Source organism: Ptychodera flava, chromosome 11 (genome assembly GCF_041260155.1).
Source record: "Ptychodera flava strain L36383 chromosome 11, AS_Pfla_20210202, whole genome shotgun sequence".
NCBI classification, from domain to species: Eukaryota; Metazoa; Hemichordata; class Enteropneusta; family Ptychoderidae; genus Ptychodera; species Ptychodera flava.
In genome coordinates, this window is record NC_091938.1 from 40,672,088 (window position 1) to 40,694,458 (window position 22,371).

The window sequence follows — 22,371 nt, forward strand, 5'->3', positions numbered from 1 at the left end:
CATAAACAAATGTCAACAACAAAAAATAGCCAGAGAAGGCTTGATAAAAAGAAAAGGTGGGAATGGGGGAAAGTGTACAAGGGATCTGGTAAAAAAGTAATGCTACCTCATCAATCTTCTAGACCACTCTGACCCTACCCCCTCCTGAATATCGAATGTTCCATCCCTTGGTATTACAGAAGGCCAGATGGCAGGAAATGTATTTACAACCTTGGGAATTTTTAAATTAATGCTATGAGTGTTAGCATTTGAATGTAAACAGCACTTAAGTTAGTTACAGGTAGTAAAGTGCCTCCCACTGTGGGGGTGATTACGACATCTGGAATTATCCTGGATGCAAATTTCTCATCAGTTCTTGTGTGTCTTACATGGTAAAGTTGCAAAAATTGGTCAGTAATGAAAAAATACACCTCAGCTTTGTTTTCTGGATCAAATTTCCCTACAAATTGATACCAAATATGACAAAATTTTGTTCACAGCCTTCAAAATTGTTTCACAACATATCCTGGGTTGGTGTAGGTCATTTAAGGTCACAAACTGAGAAAATTATCAAAAATATTCAAATTTGGGGGTTTCCCAACACTTTGAGCAGGAAATTTATCTAATAACATCCCTCGGGACTTTTATACCAAATTAAAAAGCTATCAGACAAGTAATTTTGAGAACAAGTGTTCTTGACCAAAAATGACAAAATTATCTTAAAATACAAATTTGTATATTTCAGGACAATTTCCACATATCTAACTATTGTCATCTCTGGACATCTGAGTACCAAATATAAAAGTTGTCTGTCCAGGGGCTTTAAAAAAAGAAAATACTTTTTACGATTTTTTGACCAAAAATGACAAAAATTGCCCCAAAATAGTAATTTTCCCAATTTTGTGATAATTTCAACAAATTAGAAGAGTAACACCCTTGGAAACATCCAAATTTGAGAGCGATTGGGCTGGCAGTTTCAGAGAAGAATAATTTTTACTTTAAATTAGAAAAATCTCCAAAAATTCAGCAAAAATACAAAATTCAAGATATATTCACAATATACATGTAACTGTATAAGGTCCATCTTAGGTACTTGCCCACTAGTTTTCAAAGCAATCAAAACAGTGGTTCTTGAGTTATGAATTTTTGACCATTTTCACATTTTGTAAGCTCATTTGCATAAGTTTGGCAATGCAGACTTCATTTGAACAAAATCCAATCTATAGCCAAGAATGTATCCACACACCAAATACCACCCTGAAACGGTGGTTCGTGTGTTTTTGATGTTGACGGACATACTGTACATACGTACATACATATACACACATACATACAGACACCACCGACGTCAGCTTATACGATAACCTCACATTGGTATACCAAATGTGAGCTAAAAAGGTAAGAAGTCACCTTAGACTGGTAATGACACATATACAGAATCTGTCCAAGTAAGTTATCATACTGGTATGAAAACCTTTCAAAATCATGAAACACCAAAGCAGCAATGTTGATATATTCATAATAAAGGAACTTTATTACGTAAAAGAAAATACCCCGGTTCAATGGTAAAGACTTCCATTTATACTGCCTTCATAATAACACTTTAACTACATTAATTTTCAGATGGGCAAAGTTTCTAACCTGAAACATAAATAGCGTCTCAGCTGTCTTTAAAGTAATAAATATCTTTGTGACATTAATTTACTGTAAAAACAAACACCTGTGTCATATAAAGCTTTGATGTACTGTAAGTTGGTACTGGATCATGAACTGGATTTTCATGATAGAAAGGTGTATACATGGACAATTCATTGATGGTGAATTTGGGATGAATGCCCTTTAAATTTTACTTGCATTTTTCAAGTACTAGGATAACAAATAAAATCTATTCTACTTGCTGGTTTGATCCTTTTGCCATCGTTAAAGTCACATTTCAAAAAATGTTTCAAAGCAAAACACTGCAATGAGCCTCATCAGACATGTTTACTATCTTGTCCTGCTGGCAGGTAACATACTCTTACGTTTTAGACAATGACCCTGAAAACAAGTCAACCTTAGACTGGATTTCCTTAAAGAAAGATTTCTGACCATACCATATTGTGACACCTTCACAACAATTACAGCAAATTTCAGTGGTAATTTGATGATGAGATACAAAAATACATCACTTAATCTCTAAGATTTCCAAAATGTATTTAAGTTGTCCAAATAATGCATGGTAGAGCCAGATCCTAACAAGAATACCAAAAATTTATACCAAATTTTTAAATTATATGAAATTGTACACTAGTTAGCTACCTTTGGTGGTCGTATCAGCAACTTTGTTCACTTCATGAACTTTGTGAGGTGACAGACAGATACAGTACAATATTGACTATGTTTATGATTCTTATTTCTTAAATCTACAGCTGGCATCTAGCACTACGATACATTTGATAGATCACTTCAATTAGAGATTGCTGTATAGTAGATAAGGTATATACAGTAGGTGTATATGCCAAAGTTATGCTGACATTGCTGTTACTGTTTTATCTTGATTCTTTTACTATTAATAAATATCATTTGCAATAAAATTTGAAGCCCTGCCAAGAGACAGCTTTAGGCTATCAAGTTCATACTTTTATGGGTCTTGTCTACTGCAGCATGGCTTGTTCTGTATATGACCAGTTTATCCTATCTTTTAAAATGATGTGAAAAAGCCAATGTAATCTGGTGAAACGGAAAGACCCAACACAAACAACATGATGGCGTGATTGTTATGTATGCTATTTCGTTCTGGCAGACAACAACTTTAGAGACTATGATAACAAAACATTATCTTCTATAACAAAGTGAACCATTTTAATAACCCTTCAATATCATGGCAACATAATGTTTCATTTCATGGTTCCAGTTTTACTACAACAGTCTGAATTACCCCATCTAGCCATTAAATACATCTTCTATCCTAATCTTCTCAATAAAATCAGTGTTCCTTCGATACCATATATCTCATAAGAGTGTTACTCAATTTTTCTAGTTTCTTCACATCCTGAGCATGCTCTGTTCTGTACTGTAGACACTAAAAGACATGAAAAGCAAGTTATCGGTATGGGTATGTCTTCAACATTTGTCATTAAGTAGCCATAATGAATTGATTTTGCATGTCCCTTCTATCATTTCTTTTTCTTTGCCCTGCATGTCCCTTCTTCATTTTTTCAACAGATATTGAAGTTCAAGTATACTACTGCATATCTTTATGACTTCAAACTAAACTTCATCGTACATCATGGCTTATTCAGTGAATTTAAGTAACCATGATAGCAGATACAACCTTACACATGACAGATGTCTGATTTCAGCAAACCAAATTTAATGCTAAATTTTTACTATCAGATAATGATCACTGATAATATTCAGAATAACTTCTCAAATCCAAGCTGGGTAGATGATGAATTTGAAGATTAAGTATAAAACTTATGTGTAAGATAGTTTTGATAATTCATATACATACCACTTGATCATTTGTAACTTTGACTGACAGTTTCCCATCACAATGTCTGTACTTGACAACAAAGCGAACCTAGACAAAGATGGGAAAGATAGATTGGTTCCTTATTTAGATTAATATTAAAACATGTTAAAACAGTTTGGTACTTAACAATTGTGCAGAATTAGACATGAAACATTACAGCCTTTTCAGTTCTTAAATTTTTTAAATATATTTTCTGCCTTCACCACCTGAAAAGAAATAAAATATTCATTTTATGATAAGAACAGTCATCATCATAGAGTGAAACTCTGTAACATGCACTTCAAAACCTACACATCCACTTGAATATGTGACTTATCAAATCAAATGGAACTTGAAGAGATACTTAAGACATTCATTGAAAATTGTGTACATTTTAAAACAACCTCTACCTGACAACTGTGAATGGTATCTCATTATATTCAGATGTATAATGGTGATGGCATTTCCACTTTGGGTTGTTATTTTCCGTTCTTGTTAGCTGATAGTATCATGATACTTTCAGCTGACAGAAACAGAAAAGAACAAGCGAAGGTGGAATTGTCACCATCTCTACATCTGATTTTAATGAGATTGCTGTTTTGGTTACCCACTTTGGAGAACAAACATAAACCTTGTTTTACATGGAGCATTGATAAATTGCCACCAAAGTTAATAGCTGTCACCAAGCGTGAACAATCTGGCTGTTTGGGTACAAATTAAGATAACCCTCATACCCCAATTCCACTGACAGTGTGTATTACTCTCACATACTATGATATGTCTGATGGTAGTTTCTTCGACCAATCGACTACTCCTTAGTACTGATTTAATATTTCTGTTACATGGCAACCTTTCTGATCACCAGCATGAATGGATAAATAGGCCATCCAAACAAAATCCTAAACACAATTTCCTAAAGGTTTCATAGTTTTTGCTAAAAAAGCTACTGGTAAATTTTGTTGAATTCATTCTCCCTTGGATGCCTTTGTTAAATGACAGAAATAAAATACTGTATATATTATATAACAAAGGATGCAATAAGAATGCATGGAAGTGAATGTTAGGACTCGTCGATGGTCTGAGCACAACCTTTTCCTGCTAGATTTATGTGGTTGCTGGTTGGCTTCCACATGAAGGGACTTTTAGAAAAAACACAATTTGCCTGTTAGCAGAACGACTGATGTCAGTGTCAGCCAAACTACTCTACTGGTGGGGTCCTACAAATTACTGCCCGTGACTGCCCGTAGCTGCCGAGGAGCAAGTAGGCCAAATTTCCCCCATTTTAACACTAAGCCAATAGGTTGAACTTATAATATGCCCAGTCAACAAAAAGTATCATTGATTTGGTGTTTTCTGTAGCGGTTTTAGAACCCGAAAGACGCCAGGCTTTCAACGTGAAAGACGTCTCCAACTTGATTGAGAGATCACACCATTCAGTGCAAGGGGTGGTAGGCTGTCAGGCTGTACGCGCTCGGAGAGGTTATTGTGCCACCTCTCGGACTGAATGGTATGATCTCACTATCAAGCTGGCGACGTCCTAAAGACCAACGTCTTCCGTGTTCCTAAACTGCCGGAGAAAACATCAGGTTAACGCCAAATCAATGATATTTTTGGTTGGCTGGGCATGATATAAACTGAACCTATTGGCCTAGTGTTAAAATGGGCGAAATTTGGCCCACTTTTTCTTGGGCAGTTCTCGGGCAGTCCTCAGGCAGCTACGGGCAGTAATTAGTACAGTGTAGGACCGTACTGGTGAATACAAGAGACCCAGCCCCACAACAAAGTCATCGTCGGCTGGTATGCACCTGGCTCAACAGAAAACTTGCCTCCTGGTTTGATTTGGTTGTTTAATCAACTTTTGTAATGAATTAATGATACTTATGTCCGACTTTAATTGCTGAGAATTGTGATTTTGGCTGTTCAAGGCAACTGAACTGCCCACATATCTTAGCATACCGCTAGGGTTTCTCGAGTAAAGGCCTCCCATTTGCATTGACGATTGTACATATGATACGATGATACGATGAGTTCTGAGCACCTAATGTGTTCCGAGAACCTAAATGACGTGATTGATACATAAACTTTGAACCATAATTTATAGTTAAGGAAATTATAATCGATGGTTCTGACCCACAAGATTTATACAGCAGTGTTGTTGGATGTGTGAGTGAGGCAGGCTACTCCTTGTACCCTACTGCACACAACCTGAACACAACCTGATTCATCACACCCGGAGATAGTATCTAGCATCCAGATTGTTTGGATACATCGATTACTGTACAGAGCTCTCAAAGCTGCCGGAAATGGTTCGGCGTGATGAGCTAGCCACCTTTCGCATTGTGTTCATTTATCAGGACTGTGTCTCTCAATGCTTTAATCATGGAGGTAGTAGAGACCTCCATGCTTTAATCAAGTTGGCAATGATCCTCACCTCGTCAACTCAAAGTACCCACTTACGCACTCGATACACTTACTTTATCTGGATTTGAGAGATAGAGTTTCTCTGATGCCTTGGCAAATTCTTCCCACGACGTTATATACGTCATGATAAATAAGTCATTCCCTGATCCACAGCAACACCACGAAACAGTAGCAACAGCTGGATGCACGCACGAATTGTACTTCCGCGTGTGAAAATTAATACGCATGCGCAAGCAGTCAGAGGTCACTTATTTAATCTCTTGTAAACGGACCAACTCATTGTTTTCCTCTTTGTCACACCCTCCCAGGAAACTTTAACAGGATAGCCAAATGATCACAAGATTTTAATACAAAAGATAAAATCAGTAGTGTTTTCATCAATACTTCCTCCTGCTTCCGCCTCTATCCCATGATGCATAGTGAGCACCTAATCAGAAGCAATGATACAAGATGGCGTCTTGCATGTGAAGTAGTTTCCGTTCAAGCTCGATAACTTCACCTTTGTACAATCTATCGGTTATTCCAACCATATTTTACCCCTGGCGATCGATCTTAAGGGAGAGAGGTCACCACCAGTCCAGTTAGTGTTTCCGATTCTCTAGAGAACCCAAAGGTGCCTTTGTTTTGTCAGCTGTGTTCGGTATCCGCCTTATCAAGCTACAACCTGCACTATGAGGTAAGATTTGATTGAAATCACCCTGTAATACTTTCTGGTATTAAACAAATCTGATGATTTCTCAGTTTTATGTAAAATTATTTAGTGTACCTGAAATTTTGATTTCTTGACAAAGATTGTATTCACTGACCTATGAGCTAGGGGTAGGGCTTCCTTACCTGCCGTCGTATATTGACACTGACAGTCAGTCAACGTAGCTGTGCCCTGCGAGTAAACAAGGATTTCAAAACCAGGAAGCGTTTTCAGTTGACGAGGATGGGCTTCGTAAAAAGTGATAAACTGCTATTTAATTTGCATTTATTAACCGAGCATCAGTGTTAATGAAGTTTACTTCTTTTAAAGTGGTATTTTTTTTAATTCCTGACAACTACTCTACAACAAGTATAGTGAGTGAATTACGCCTAAAGCAAATGTATTATTCATGAATCACTTGAAAGTCTGCGGTCTACAATACCAGATGTGCATGTACAAGGTTTCCGATTTAGTTTACATAATGAGTCAGGAAATCTCAGTAAACATCACATCTATGTTTTCTGTTTTATTTTTTTTCGTAGGAACTTATAATGACTGTGACATACGTATAACGTAGTACATGGTTTTTCTTGCATGTTACATTCATTGGCTGCAATCTTTGTTCTCTCTCTGTCACTGTAAAGACTTGTTTCTGTAGGGTAGAGGGAAAACATAGATGCTATAAATAACATACAAGAGGTAAAGTTAACATTGCTTTGATAGGCTTTGCAAATGACAAGAGTCATAAAACCTGAACAAAGCTTTCAACAAATGCTTTAACTGAAAGGTAAACTGTCGAGAAGGAAACAGTTGTACATTGTTTGTTAAAATAAGAACACTGTCACTACCTATGGTAGTTGCAGTAAATTCTAATCATAATCAATTTAATTATTTTGTTCATCTGCCTAGTTCTATGGTCTATAGATTTAGATATCTCAAATCTTATCGTAGTGTCATGGTATTGCTGCAGACATGTATATTGTCTCCAGCCCTTGCCTGGTATGTTCTTATCTAACTCTGGTATATCTCAAGTCTAAGGATATACCACTCACATGACTTGACTTTTGTCTGATTTTAAGCTCTGTACCATGTTTGATGACACAACTGTTACTATTCTGTGTCCAAGTGATCAAAGTTCAGTTCCTTGAAGAGATCAACTGTAGAAACTAGTTCAGAAATCAAAATTTACCTGGTGTTTACCTCACCCAGAATGCATACTACTATAGCCTGTAATCAGGTTTATGTACATGCCGATGTATACACATGGATTATTTGGTCATCATATGTAGACTTGTTGGCCAGTAGAAAGACCAGTGAACCTACAGTAGTACTTAATCAGGACTACTATAATATAATGATTGAATGGTAAACATCTAATGCCAAGTAGTAAATAATTATTCTTTTTTTAAAGTTGTAATAGTGGTATAATTGTCAGAATGTCTATACTGTCAAGGAAAGAGATGGGGCAATGGTGATCAGTATTATGTTTGGTGTTATCTCAGTGTTCAAAGGTGTAATGCAGCTCCTAGTGACAGTCTAATATATCTGGTATTTCACATTTAAGTGATAGATAAACAGTTATTACAACTTTAAGCTCCTTTTGGTCATATTTCATTTTCCATTGTCTGAAAAATCTGTATGTATATTAAAGAGTATCTATTCTTTTATCAGTTTCTGCACATACTCTTACAATGTGAGTACACATGTTATACGTGGAAATTATTTTTCTCTCTCACTTTCCCTTTTGAGTCAAGTCAATACATTAAAGGGAAAATACCTAAAAATTCAGTCACAGGTGTGTCAACCTGCCCCACCTCAACCACTATTGTTTGTATGGTGTTTGCTCCACACTTTACTTCCCACCCACAGGGTCGCATTATCATATGACACAGTTTTGAGAACAAACGGGTAATTGTAGAATTCTTGATCATTAGTGACATTGATTTGACCACAGCAAGGCATCTAACTTTGGACTTATTTTGTACCTGTCTTTTATTGCAGCAGATTGGCTTATGTGGATATTTAATGGGGAGTCAATGCCCACATATATGATTTGATTAAGTCCCGCAGGTATTTATAATAGAAAATGATATGCTGAGTGTGTTAACAACATTCTTTTAATTTCAATAAAATTTCCAGACTGTAAAAAATCACTTCCTCGATTCTATCAAGGTCACACACTTTAACATACAGTAATGATAACTTGACATAAGCATTGTCCCAAGAGTTTTAATGGGTAGACACCAGACATCCAAAAGGAGAACTTCATCTAGTCCATTCCATCTGACCTGAAATATTTATGTCCAGTGTAAGAAGTGATAAAACTTCCTATGTTAAAGCGTATAGAGAAGGTGTTGTCAGCAAGGAATGTGTAAAAACTACAGCAGTACATGGCACGGTACATGTATGACAGCAGGAAGAATGGAACAGTGATTTATTGTACCTAGTTGTACAGATAAAAGAGGCAACACTCCTGCAGGTACAGACACTATACATGTATAAACATAAATAAAGATAGAGTGAAAGGAGAGTAGTGAACATTGACCTCTTTCTCAGCCTTTGGTTAGAATTGAAGATTTTATTTGGTATTTGTCATGAACCTTGAGTATACTGCTGGTAGAAGATAAAAGAGGCAGACTTTAGCTCGATTGTTACTGGAATTTATGTGTAGTGTCTCCTGCCATTCACACTCAAATAGTCTTTATTTCTTTATTGATAACTTTCCAAGCATTGTAGAAAGGGACAAACCATAAACAGTTGCTTGTAATGTATCAAAAACTTTGGCCTCAGGGATTATTTGTAAAACTTTATGAAACTGTAATGTAGATCAGAAGAACATATCAATCTGCATTGAAATTCTGCTGGCACCATGGAAAAGATATTGTACAACCAGTTTGAAATGATTTACAATATTCACATTTGCCAGTTGGATGGCAAGCTTGAAGGTACACATAATATTGTAAGTGTTTGTCAGTCATTACTATCACAAATTCAAGAACCAGACTGTGTTTTGATTCAGAACTAAAGCAAACATGGATCAAGCAATTATACCTGTATGTGAAATGTGATTGCCAATGATTTATCATCAGTAAAAATGACTGTGACTAATTCATATCTCTGTAAACTTCAATTAAACCTTTAATCCAGACTCTTTAGAATTGCCAAGTATTCATAATATTGTTTTCAGTTTTGTGTCTCAAATTTATGATGTACAGGACAGATAGGGTTAGTACAGGTACTAATCCAAAGCATGTACAAATATAGTAAAAGTGTAGGATGATTGTAGTCATGAATTTGAAGTTTCTATTGTTGAGTTTTTATGATAGTTCTAACAATGTTTGATAAGTATTTTAAAATATCTGTATTCAGAGAGTTATTGAATAAGATCAAACCTCGACGTTGCTAATATATTTGTTGATATAAAACCAAATGACACACACTTTCTAAATGTTATTTGAATTGAAATGAGTTGCACATGAAGGCTGAAATTTTGTACTGTTAGTGATAGGGGATTGGTTGTTTTCAGCTGAGGACAAGTTTGGTCCAATAGCTGCACAACAGGGAAACATGTGACCAGCTTGAGTTAAAAACAAGTATTGTGAACAATGCTTACCAACCGCTCATAATAATGGAGAGGAAATAGTTTTAACAAAACATTTGATGTGTGCCTGCAATGTTTGTATGACACATTTACTTTGTTTTACTTCCCTGTCACGTTTTCCAAACAACTGTGAACAAATACACTCCACAATTTCTGATTAGTTGTTCTGTATTGTTATACAGGGTTGAGTAAATCTATTTTATGTTTGACGATTCCAAGGTTAGTAATACAGAAAATCCAGTGGTCCTGTCAACGAGTTTGATGGGTCTACACACAGATTTATAAATTCAGTGGCATGGTAAAATCAGTGATAAAAATATTAAAATGCTCACTGTCCTGCAGCTTTGTTCACCCCGTCACAGAAGGATGAAATTTGACATTTCACATTTTCACCATACTTTTTGCAAGCTGTTGTATGGTATGAACAGTATACCGTTAGACTGTCCCAATGTGTATTCCACTACTGCTGACATATACTGCATTGTTGTGTGGAAGTCACCTGATACACAGGGAAGTCAGCGTATGTAACTTAGCTCTATTATTACATGCATGTAGAAGTAGGACACAGCAAAGTTTTGCTGCATTATGTTAGTCATGAAAACAAGAAATCTCAGACAAATAACTGCTCAGAAATAAGTACACACTAATACTATACAGTTGAATTGGATTCCACTTTGGCTTAAAAAGTACAGCAAGCAAACATTTAACTAATAAGTGTTTGAAAATATGAAGAAACTATTATCGGTCTGTTGACCCACAGACAGTATAAGCCAGACTGTCATGATTGATCATTACAACCACAACATTGCTAAAGAGACGATGTCTTTGCATATAACACTGTAACACTGTAGCCATACAGTAGTTGCAAGTGCTTCAGAATAGGTGTGAATTCTATGATTTCCCCTACAGTCAAGTGCTGAAGCAAAGGCCACACTGTCATGACCTGGGTGTCATGAGTGCTTGCCGACAAACTATCTCTTTAATAACTTTACCAAATAAATGAATGATGTTTTGACCAAAGACACCATGTATCTGGTCCATATTCCAAGATGGCACTGTGCATACATAACCCTTTTCCTGCCAGACAGTATCACTTCCCCATCAGCCAACTCAGTGAAAAGTGGTATTGAGCCGAAACCATACATATTTCCACCCATTTGGCTTCGTCTGTTCCAACAGCTTTAGTATATAAAAATCATGTTTACAGTATCTGTGATTTCAGGGGCCTTCAAATGTTCAATTTTTGCTTAAAATGCAACTAATGGGACATAATGTGCTTCACTAGTTTTACGGAAATTGACCTGATGGTGAAATATGAACTTGGCAGGAAAAGGGTTCAATGATGGCAAAGCAACAGTTAATGTTGTGTGGCTTCTCATGCATTGGTTTTGACGTGTGATATTACAATTGGTCCATGTTAAAGTTGAAAAGTTGAAAAATCAAGCACTACGCCGTGTGAAAGGGCCATTTATATGGTACATGTAGGTGTGACAATTCAGAGTAGAGGTATATAGTTTACGCTGGGTGTTTCAATCCATTATGCAGTTTTCCCTAGCTATACATTGAATGGATCATAAATTGATACGGCCATTTTTAAGTGGCAGGGACTGTTTGACAGTGTGCCGTATAATGGATAGGTAAATAAATGTACATGATCAGCTATCTCTGATTGTTGTGTGGTATTAAAATGCAGGATAAATTACACACCGAACTATCTCAAATGTTTCTCTTGGCCACTCAGAGAAACAATAGATTCTATCTACAGTGTTAGATAGAACATGAAGACAGTTTATCAACTTTCAGACAAATAATTATAAGAATACCTGAGTACTAACACTATAGAAATAATTGATTACATTGAGATGGAAATCAAGCATTGTTTATGGAAGTGAATGTCAATATTTAAAATGGCATACATGTAGCTACTGAACACATACCACATTATATAGCAACAGAGGTATTTTATGAAGTCATATTTCAGTAGGAACTGTAGACAATCAGATATGACCATAGTAAATTGTAAATCATTGACTTGAGTCTTTTAAGTAGTAAGCACATCTGATGAACTGCATTGAAGTTTAATGGTAGGGTATGAGAAATGTGTGGATTGACATGTTAATACAGTTTTGTCCTGGTAAATCTCAGCATAAGTATGAACAGTCCCTCTATCCATAGATAGAGGGACTGTGGTATGAATTACTGCATGTATATTTTTATAACCCTACAGCATTTACTGTGTAAAATTATTGTTTTTGTTTAGGCTGTTATGTAATCTCATATCTAGTCACCAATATTTCATACAATATGGGAAAATATTACGCAGCATATTCATAATCCATTTGACATTGTGTCATTATACATGTATACGTATACAGCTGAAGTCAAATATTTGTTTTACTCAGAACAAAAGCCTTGGCTGTCAAAAATATTGTGTAATGCTAGATAACCCATTGTATGTTCATGCTTACAATCAAAGTATTTACTTCTTCAAATGGTAGCTGAAAGTTCACAAGTTTGTATTATACTGTAAATCTACACTACCTTGTGTTTATACTTGTTGACTCAAAGAGTCAAAACCAAATCCCATTACTCTTGTACATGGATGTACGTGCTCAGCAATGGATGTACATGTATGTGCTCAGCAATATTTGTAGTTAATGACCCATACAAAACTTTGATGTACTGTAGATGTCTAGAATTTGGACTACAGTCTGAGTTCTATGTGTATTTATGTCCAGGGTATGGAGTCAGATATCATATACAGGTTTCAATCAATGCTAACACTGGAACCAGGCACTGTGATCAAGATATACTTTCTTTATTCATCATGATGGTTGTTGAAACTCAAGTCAAGGTAGTCTACTTTGAAAATCTGTTTTTGGTAATTCTGCAGAGACAGTATAATACCGGTAGATGACAAAATAAATGGAATGACATGATATCCTTCCAGACTAACAACAATGTTGGGCATTCTTACATAGTGTTGTGACATTACCAATGAAATATCATATCCAGGTTATCACCATTTAATAAATAATACTTTCAAGGCTGAAAACAACGCATTCTTCATGCAATCACTGCATGTCCTCGAGAATTCAAGTTCTTTACCTGAGTTAGAGTGTAATGAGAAGTTATTTTGTACAAAGTTCTTTTCATTTTCAAAGAAAGGATAATGTGGTTATGTCAGTTCTGCTTCTACTCAGCAGATGAGGATGTTGTAGGTGTTGTGGCTTTGTGGCATGCATCACTGACTTGGTATTGGACTCCAAGCTAGAAACAGCAGTTCAATTGATCTGCCAGACACAAAGTAGCATTGGATATGATTGTATCATAGTGATAGCTGGAAATTCTCTTACTGATGGTGTATTAGCTCAGAAAAATTAAAAGATTTCATTGATTTGGTGTATAATTGCACATTATATCACATTTAAAAAATTGTAATTGATATTTCATTGCTGTATGGATGAGTCACTATTATTAAGTCAGGATGATATGGCTTGATAATGGCATGTCTCCTCGCTACTCTGTATCATTTGAATGTATAGAATCAATTACAAGACATGACTAAAACATCTGACTATTAAACACCAAATACTTTTTTTAATCAAGTACATTTCTATAGCTGACATTTGAATAAAACTGTCACAGACACCCCAAAGCACTAGCAACTAATACTACAACGTATGAACACCTGTACCACCCATTACCAATGCACTGTCTACCACTAGGAATATATTCTTGATATACCGGACAACTGACATCACTACCAATGATTTGTAGCTTTTTTATGTGGATGCAGACATAGCAGACGTGCTTGTTTGCATCAATACAAAAGATGACCTTGTGACCTCAATGCTATTCCTCTAGTACAGGAAACCTGTTCAAAGGATAAACTGAATACTAGATAGACATGTATCAGTGTTTTGTATAGAGTTATCTGTGATGTAGTCTCATAACCCTTACATCCCTATACCCCATTGTAGGCATCCAACTTTGCCTTATTAAACAATTGGGTTAAACCATGGAGGTGACAGGATGAAAGAACTGTGACCTACACATGATATTATTGTGCAAAAAGAATAAATGACAAGACATTTAAGATGACTCATAGATGTAACAGATATCCTCCTATTTGTGATATAAAATATCTTGATACCATCTGACATCTTTGTGTACAGTACTAGCAAAGATGACGGGTATCTTGCAATAATTTTATTTACTTGTAGACTTACAGTAGATTTGTGATATACATAATTATTCTGTTTATTCTGATTATGTGTTAATTCTTTCCAGCATCATGCAGAATTATACAAACAAAAGAGTCACTATCTGAGGAACTGTAAATGTAAGCATTCATTAATCAGACACTGTCAAAAAAATTTGGAGTTGATCTGTGGCAACTAACCATTCCAAGATTTGATTTAATCTATGGAAAAATAACTGTTCCCTAGGCTTTTATATTCAAGTTGAGCTGAAGTTAGCATGGAATAGCAATGTTTGTTGGTTGGAAATTTGAAGAGAAGTTATATTTCCTGTCTTTGACTTCACAGGAACAGATCCATTTCAGGAGATAACAGAGTTGTATGCTAGAGAACATACACTGACATGATCAGGTTTGAAGGCTAAACTACTGTTTTGGTTTTGTAAAGGCTTTCCTGTACATGTAACACTTTGTACATGTTTAATTTGATGTGAATTACAGGTAATTCAAGTGAAATTCATCTGCAGATTCCATCAATGTATTATACGGTATTTCTTTGCATGCATAATTGATTTTGCATGTAGCTTGTATGGATCAGAGTACAATGTGAACAGTGCACACATAGACAGTAGCATTCATAATTGTTCGTAGTTTCCTTGTTAACCAGTGATGAAGTCATTGGACCAATCAGCAATTGTTTTACAAATTTAAATCAAGAAATTGTTAGTCAACATTGCAAAGATTCTATGAATGGTTTCATTTAGTTTTTACCTTCTCGTGTCTATTTATAGACAGAGAAGGTATTAGAGTTGAAAACCAGTAGCTTCTGTCAAGATACTTCCGTCTAGACTTCCGTCTGTCAAGATCCGTTGACGTCATGCTATTGTGATGGGTCTATATCATAAACTGGTGGGGGTGTTTCATGGCTCAGGTTGAGGTGTGGGAGAACGATTTTGAGCTATGACAAAAATCAAAAGAGACTTAGCGGCATAGCACAGTGTTAAGCCTTTCTCCAAGGTTTCTTAGTTGACTACAATCTATTACAGACTACTGAGCTGACGTAAGGGTACTCACTTTGTGTTTGCTCACTCTGTGAGCGCTAGTGTTTGGTACTGAGTTGCGTGGATATCCCCTCATGGCCTCACGTGATCTTGGCCTGTTGCATAATCTGCAGAGATGATCATATGCCTCCGCGAGTCTGAAAACTGTCATTGTGTAAGCCTGTCGGCATTTTCCTTGCATTTTTCTCATTTAATTTTGCAAAATATCGGCGAGTACCTCAATATTTCAAGATAACCCTTTCTTCCCAATCGTTTCCTGGAGTTTCAGAGTCATATGAACGAAAATGAGTGAAAGTTTTAGACAGGAAAATCGGACGTCGGCCATGTTCAATGTTTACAGTACAATCAGAAGTTTACGTGGAGGAATTAACCAACAAACACTATTCATGATGCCCGCCCTCTAGAGGCAGACCTTCCTATATGAAGTACCACATTTGATGCTTGTGGAAAGCTTGACCACACAATGGAGCATTTAAACTTTTAGAAAATGACAAATTGAATAAGAAGGTATTCTGAAAATGTCAAATACTGAGGAAAAATGCGCAAATATTCAAAATAAACAGGTTAACTGACTGGTCAGCTATAAAAAACAATGAAAATGTTTATGATCAAAAGTTTTTGAGATGCGCACAATTTAACAAATACAGAAATTATTAACATTATAAATATAAGACCAAACTATTTTTTAGCTCCCATAGCCATATGTATATATGGCAATGGAAGCTATTCTTATAGGCTAGGGAAATGTCTGTATGTCTGTATGTCTGTGTGTCTGTATGTCTGTATGTCTGTATGTCTGTCCGTCAACATCAAAAACTCCAAAACCGCTGTACATTTCATCTTGATATTTGGTGTGTACATGGATGATGGGCTGTAGATGAGATTTTGTTCAAATGAAGTTGTCATTGCCAAAAATATGCAAATTAAGTGAAAAATGTAAAAACAGTCAAAATTGAAAAAACTCAATAACCACTGAGCAGATTACATGAAAAATTAGCATGTAAGTACTTTGGGCTGACATGAAATGATTGTGCACATCTTGGGTCAGTATCTTGGACTTGCTATTTTTCATGAATTTTTTTGTAATTTTCTCCCATTTTTGGTCAAAAAATCTTCTTCTCTGAAACCACAAGTCTGATTGATTTGAAACTTGGTATGGAAGTGCATAGGAGTGACCTTTCCCAAATTTGGGCAAATCGTGGTGAAATTTGCATATTTTTAGTTTACACGTCCATAGACTCCCATGTATAAGGCAGATCTCCATGGACTCCCATGTATAAGGCAATGAAAAATAAAAATTTAGTTTCTCATCGTATTCATATTGCAAAAAGGATGCAGTGACACAATTTTTAGTCCCCAGGGATGAAGTCCAGTGAGCTTACAGATTGGGTCATGTCCGTCTGTTCGTCCATCCGTGAGTCCATCCATTCACTCAGATATCTCAGATATTTTGACAAAATGTCATGTGACCTTGATGACCTTTGATCTCAAATATACATATTTGTTCATAACTCAGTAACCACAAGTGCTACCACCCTTCATATATGGTATGATGGGACAGCTTATGACGCCACATATTGTACCTCATTAATTATGCACATATCTAATTTTCAGCGAGCCAATAGAGCTAGAGGTCTGATTTTTGGTATATAGGGATAACTTAGCAATACAATTTTTTTGACAAAATGTCACGTGACCTCGGTGACCTTTGACCTCAAATATACATATTTGTCCATAACTCAGTAACCACAAGTGCTACAGCCTTAATGTATGGTATGATGGGACACCTTATGACGCCACATATTGTACCTCATTAATTATGCGCATATCTAATTTTGAGCGAGCCAATAGAGCTAGAGGTCTGATTTTTGGTATATAGGGATAACTTTGCAAAACAATTTTTTTGACAAAATGTCACGTGACCTCGGTGACCTTTGACCTCAAATATACATATTTGTCCATAACTCAGTAACCACAAGTGCTACAGCCTTCATGTATGGTATGATGGGACACCTTATGACGCCACATATTGTACCTCCTTAATTATGCGCATATCTAATTTTGAGCGAGCCAATAGAGCTAGAGGTCTGATTTTTGGTATATAGGGATAACTTAGCAATACAATTTTTTTTGACAAAATGTCACGTGACCTCGGTGACCTTTGACCTCAAATATACATATTTGTCCATAACTCAGTAACCACAAGTGCTACACCCTTCATATTTGGTATGATGGGACACCTTATGACGCCACATATTGTACCTCATTAATTATGCGCATATCTAATTTTGAGCGAGCCAATAGAGCTAGAGGTCTGATTTTTAGTCCCCACGGACACCGTCCGGGGGGACTTATAGGTTTGGTCATGTCCGTGCGTGCGTCCGTCCGTGCGTGCGTGCGTCCGTCCGTCCGTTCACGCAGATATCTCTGAGATGCCTGGAGCGATTTTATTCAAACTTGGTACAAGGATTACTTCATATGTCATACAGATGCACGTCAATTTGTTTTGTGATACGATCCAATATGGCCGCCAGGCGGCCATTTTATTACGATTTTTTCATGTACACAGCCATAACTCAGGCATGTTCCAACAGATTTTATTCAAAGTTGGTACAAGGACATTGACCTATGTCATACATATGCACGTCAATCTGTTTTGTGATACGATCCAATATGGCCGCCAGGCGGCCATTTTATTACGATGTTTTCATGTACAGAGCCATAACTCAGGCATATCTCAACCGTTTTATTCAAAGTTGGTACAAGGACATTGACCTATGTCATACATATGCACGTCAATTTGTTTTGTGATACGATCCAATATGGCCGCCAGGCGGCCATTTTATTACGATTTTTTCATGTACACAGCCATAACTCAGGCATGTTCCAACAGATTTTATTCAAAAGTGGTACAAGGACATTGACCAATGTCATAGATATGCACGTCAATTTGTTTTGTGATATGGTCCAATATGGCCGCCAGGCGGCCATTTTATTACGATTTTTTCATGTACAGAGCCATTACTCAGGCATGTTTCAATCGATTTTATTCAGAGTTGGTACAAGGACATTGACCAATGTCATAGATATGCACGTCAATTTGTTTTGTGATACAATCCAATATGGCCGCCAGGCGGCCATTTTATTACGATTTTTTCATGTACACAGCCATTACCCAGGCACGTTTCAACCGATTTTTATTCAAAGTTGTACAAGCTTATTGACAAATGTCATAGCTGTGCACGGCAATTCTGTTTTGTGATACAATCCAAAATGGCCGCTCTGCGGCCATTTTATTACGATTTTTTCATGTACAGAGCCATAACTCCGGCATATCTCAACCGTTTTTATTCAAAGTTGGTACAAGGACATTGACCTATGTCATACATATGCATGTCAATCTGTTTTGTGATACGATCAAATATGGCCGCCAGGCGGCCATTTTATTACGATGTTTTCATGTACAGAGCCATTTCTCAGGCATATCCGCATGTTTCGACCAATTTTATTCAAAGTTGGTACAAGGACATCGACCAATGTCATAGCTATGCACATCAATTTGTTTTGTGATGCGATCCAATATGGCCACTGTGCGACCATTTTGTTACGATTTTTTTCATGTCCTGAACCGTAACTCAGACATGTATCAAGCGAATTCATTCAAAAGTATTTTTATCACAGACCTAATGAAGAGGACTCTATCCTCTCTGAGGACCTGTAATCAAAATACCCATTAACAAGTGGGGACTGTGTCATCAACGATGACTTGTTGGTATATAGGGATAACTTAGCAATACAATTTTTTTGACAAAATGTCACGTGACCTCGGTGACCTTTGACCTCAAATATACATATTTGTCCATAACTCAGTAACCACAAGTGCTACAGCCTTCATGTATGGTATGATGGGACACCTTATGACGCCACATATTGTACCTCATTAATTATGCGCATATCTAATTTTGAGCGAGCCAATAGAGCTAGAGGTCTGATTTTTGGTATATAGGGATAACTTAGCAAAACAATTTTTTTGACAAAATGTCACGTGACCTTTGACCTTTGACCTCAAATATACATATTTGTCCATAACTCAGTAACCACAAGTGCTACAACCTTCATGTATGGTATGATGGGACACCTTATGACGCCACATATTGTACCTCATTAATTATGCACATATCTAATTTTGAGCGAGCCAATAGAGCTAGAGGTCTGATTTTTGGTATATAGGGATAACTTAGCAATACAATTTTTTTGACAAAATGTCACGTGACCTCGGTGACCTTTGACCTCAAATATACATATTTGTCCATAACTCAGTAACCACAAGTGCTTCAGCCTTAATGTATGGTATGATGGGAGACCTTATGACGCCACATATTGTACCTCAGCAATTATGCGCATATCTACTTTTGAGCGAGCGATAGAGCTAGAGGTCTGATCGTGACCTAGGTGACCTTTGACCTCAAATATACATATTTGTCCATAACTCAGTAACCACAAGTGCTTCAGCCTTAATGTATGGTATGATGGGACACCTTATGACGCCACATATTGTACCTCATTAATTATGCCGCATATCTACTTTTGAGCGAGCCGATAGAGCTAGAGGTCTGATCGTGACCTAGGTGACCTTTGACCTCAAATATACATATTTGTCCATAACTCAGTAACCACAAGTGCTACACCCTTCATGTATGTATGATGGGAAAGCTTAAGACGCCACATATTGTACCTCATTAATTATGCACATATCTAATTTTGAGCGAGCCAATAGAGCTAGAGGTCTGATATTTGGTATATAGGGATAACTTAGCAAAACAATTTTTTTGACAAAATGTCACGTGACGTCGGTGACCTTTGACCTCAAATATACATATTTTTCCATAACCGGTAACCACAAGTGCTACATCCTTCATGTTTGGTATGATTGGACACCTTATGACGCCACATACTGTACCTCAATAATTATGCACATATGTCATTCTGAGCGAGCCAATAGAGCTGGATGTCTGATTTTGGTGTATAGGGATAACTATAGGAGAGAAATTTTTTGACCAAATGTCATGTGACCTCGATGACCTTTTACCTAAAATATATGTTTATGTCAATAAATAAGTAACCACAAGTGCTATGTCCTTTGTATTTAGTAGGATGGGAGACCTTATGACAACACACGCTTTACCTCATTAATTATGTACACATCTAATTCTGGGCAAGCGAATAGAGCTAGAGATCTGTTGTGGGTTCGAATCCGATTGAAAACTATCCGTATTTTCTATCCTGGGTTGGTAACACTGCTGGTCGGACAGAATTGTCCCCGAGGTTATCGTTCGCCCAGTTAAAGCGATGAAATTCGTTTCTTCGCTTCGATAAAGTGTGTATGTGAGATGTATGATAGTGAGCATGCGTGCGTGAGTGCTTCACGAACTCTACAACGTGTTGAGCGGTCTCAGTCAGAAAAATGTAACAACTTAGCCGGCTATTGAACCACTCTTTTTTGGGAGTGGAGATTTAGCCAAGTGGTTCTGTCTCTGGCCTCTCAGCTAGGCGACTGATGCCGTATGTTGTGGGTTCGAATCCGATTGAAAACTATCCGTATCTGATTTTTTTGGCATGTAGGGATTAATTAGCAATATAATTTTTTTTTTCAAAATGTCATGTGACCTCGATGACCTTTGACCTTGATTATACATATATATGCATATTTCAGTGACCACAAGTTCTATACCCTCCAATTTTGATAGCATATTAGACCTTAAGATGTCACATCTTGTACCTCATTTATAATGCACATATGTATTTCTTGGCTGGCCAATACTGCTAGAGGTCTGATCTTTTTTCCCGATTTAGAACCATATCTTAGACATGCCTCATGTGTTTCAAATTGGGAACAACGACATAGACCTATGTGCCCATAGATCTCAACATATACACTCCAGTGATACTTCTTAATGACCACATTTTCCTGCCCCATCAAGACTAATACTCCTATTACAAGTGGGGACTATGTCATTGTAAATGACTTGTTGAGTTAATGGTTGTATCACAGTATTCGATATATCTAATTCTGTATTTTTTCCATTTTATATTCTGAATAATTACATTAAACATATTTCACTGTCTCCAGTACATTTCATTTAAGTATTTCACTTCATGCACTTTATCCCTTTCACACATGTTCAAATATCTGACCAGAGAACAAACACTAAATAGTCCAGGATGGGAGCTACAGTGTCATTGACGCTATTTTTCAGGGATGGGACAGGTTGGAAATGAGGGGTGAGAGACAAAGGCACTCCTATTGCTGCATGTGGATGCAGCCACACCATTTCATTTACAGCATACTTATTCACTGTGTTGTGTTCAAGTTCCATATTGTACTGACTGTCATACAAGGATAACATGAGCAAATCAAATCAAATTAGAAAAGGATCAATGCTGTTGTGTGGATTTTGCTGAACATGGCTGATTTAATATTTCGCCCTATATATTTGGTATCCAGCAAAGGCATATTTTGATGTAAAGTCATTTTAACACTACATTGCTGACAATATATTTTACCGTTTCTGCATGAACTTTTCTTTTTTAAATTATAGTATATTAGTACTTCAAACAGATTAACAGTTATCGTGATGTCAACCCATAATTTTACATCACAAAGACTGTAATTCTGCCAATTTTTTTTGTTTTTCAGTCATTTTATAAATTTTGCACTGCACAAGATGATTGAACAAATTGCAATGTTTGAATTTGTAAACTCAAAGAATAAAAATCCTTTGGTCACAGATTAAATTATTTTTTAAAAAGAAATTTACTCTTAAACACTTTTAGCATATATTCTTTACACGGTCATGTATTTCAAGGAAAATATGCCTATTAAAAACAGTAATTTCTCACTTTCAATTTTTTTTCAATACTATGACA

At 36.4% G+C, this 22,371-nt stretch overlaps 1 protein-coding gene and 1 long non-coding RNA gene across 2 annotated transcripts in view; one reads left to right on the forward strand and one right to left on the reverse strand.

Annotated features, from left to right (window-relative positions):
• Positions 1-1,486: 1,486 nt before the first annotated feature.
• Positions 1,487-6,126, reverse strand: LOC139144564 (uncharacterized). The gene is made up of 3 exons (XR_011554807.1): positions 5,947-6,126; positions 3,473-3,541; positions 1,487-3,040 (listed from the first exon to the last, which is right to left on the reverse strand). It is a non-coding gene; the product is annotated as an uncharacterized lncRNA (long non-coding RNA).
• A 176-nt stretch (positions 6,127-6,302) lies between these two features.
• The window catches only part of LOC139144548 (vasodilator-stimulated phosphoprotein-like), a 59,244-nt gene continuing 43,175 nt past the window's right edge, over positions 6,303-22,371 (forward strand). The window contains exon 1 of the mRNA XM_070715256.1: positions 6,303-6,569. Within this exon, the coding sequence (XP_070571357.1) occupies positions 6,565-6,569 (5 nt within the window). The 5' untranslated portion in view covers positions 6,303-6,564. The remainder of the gene's footprint in view (positions 6,570-22,371) is intronic.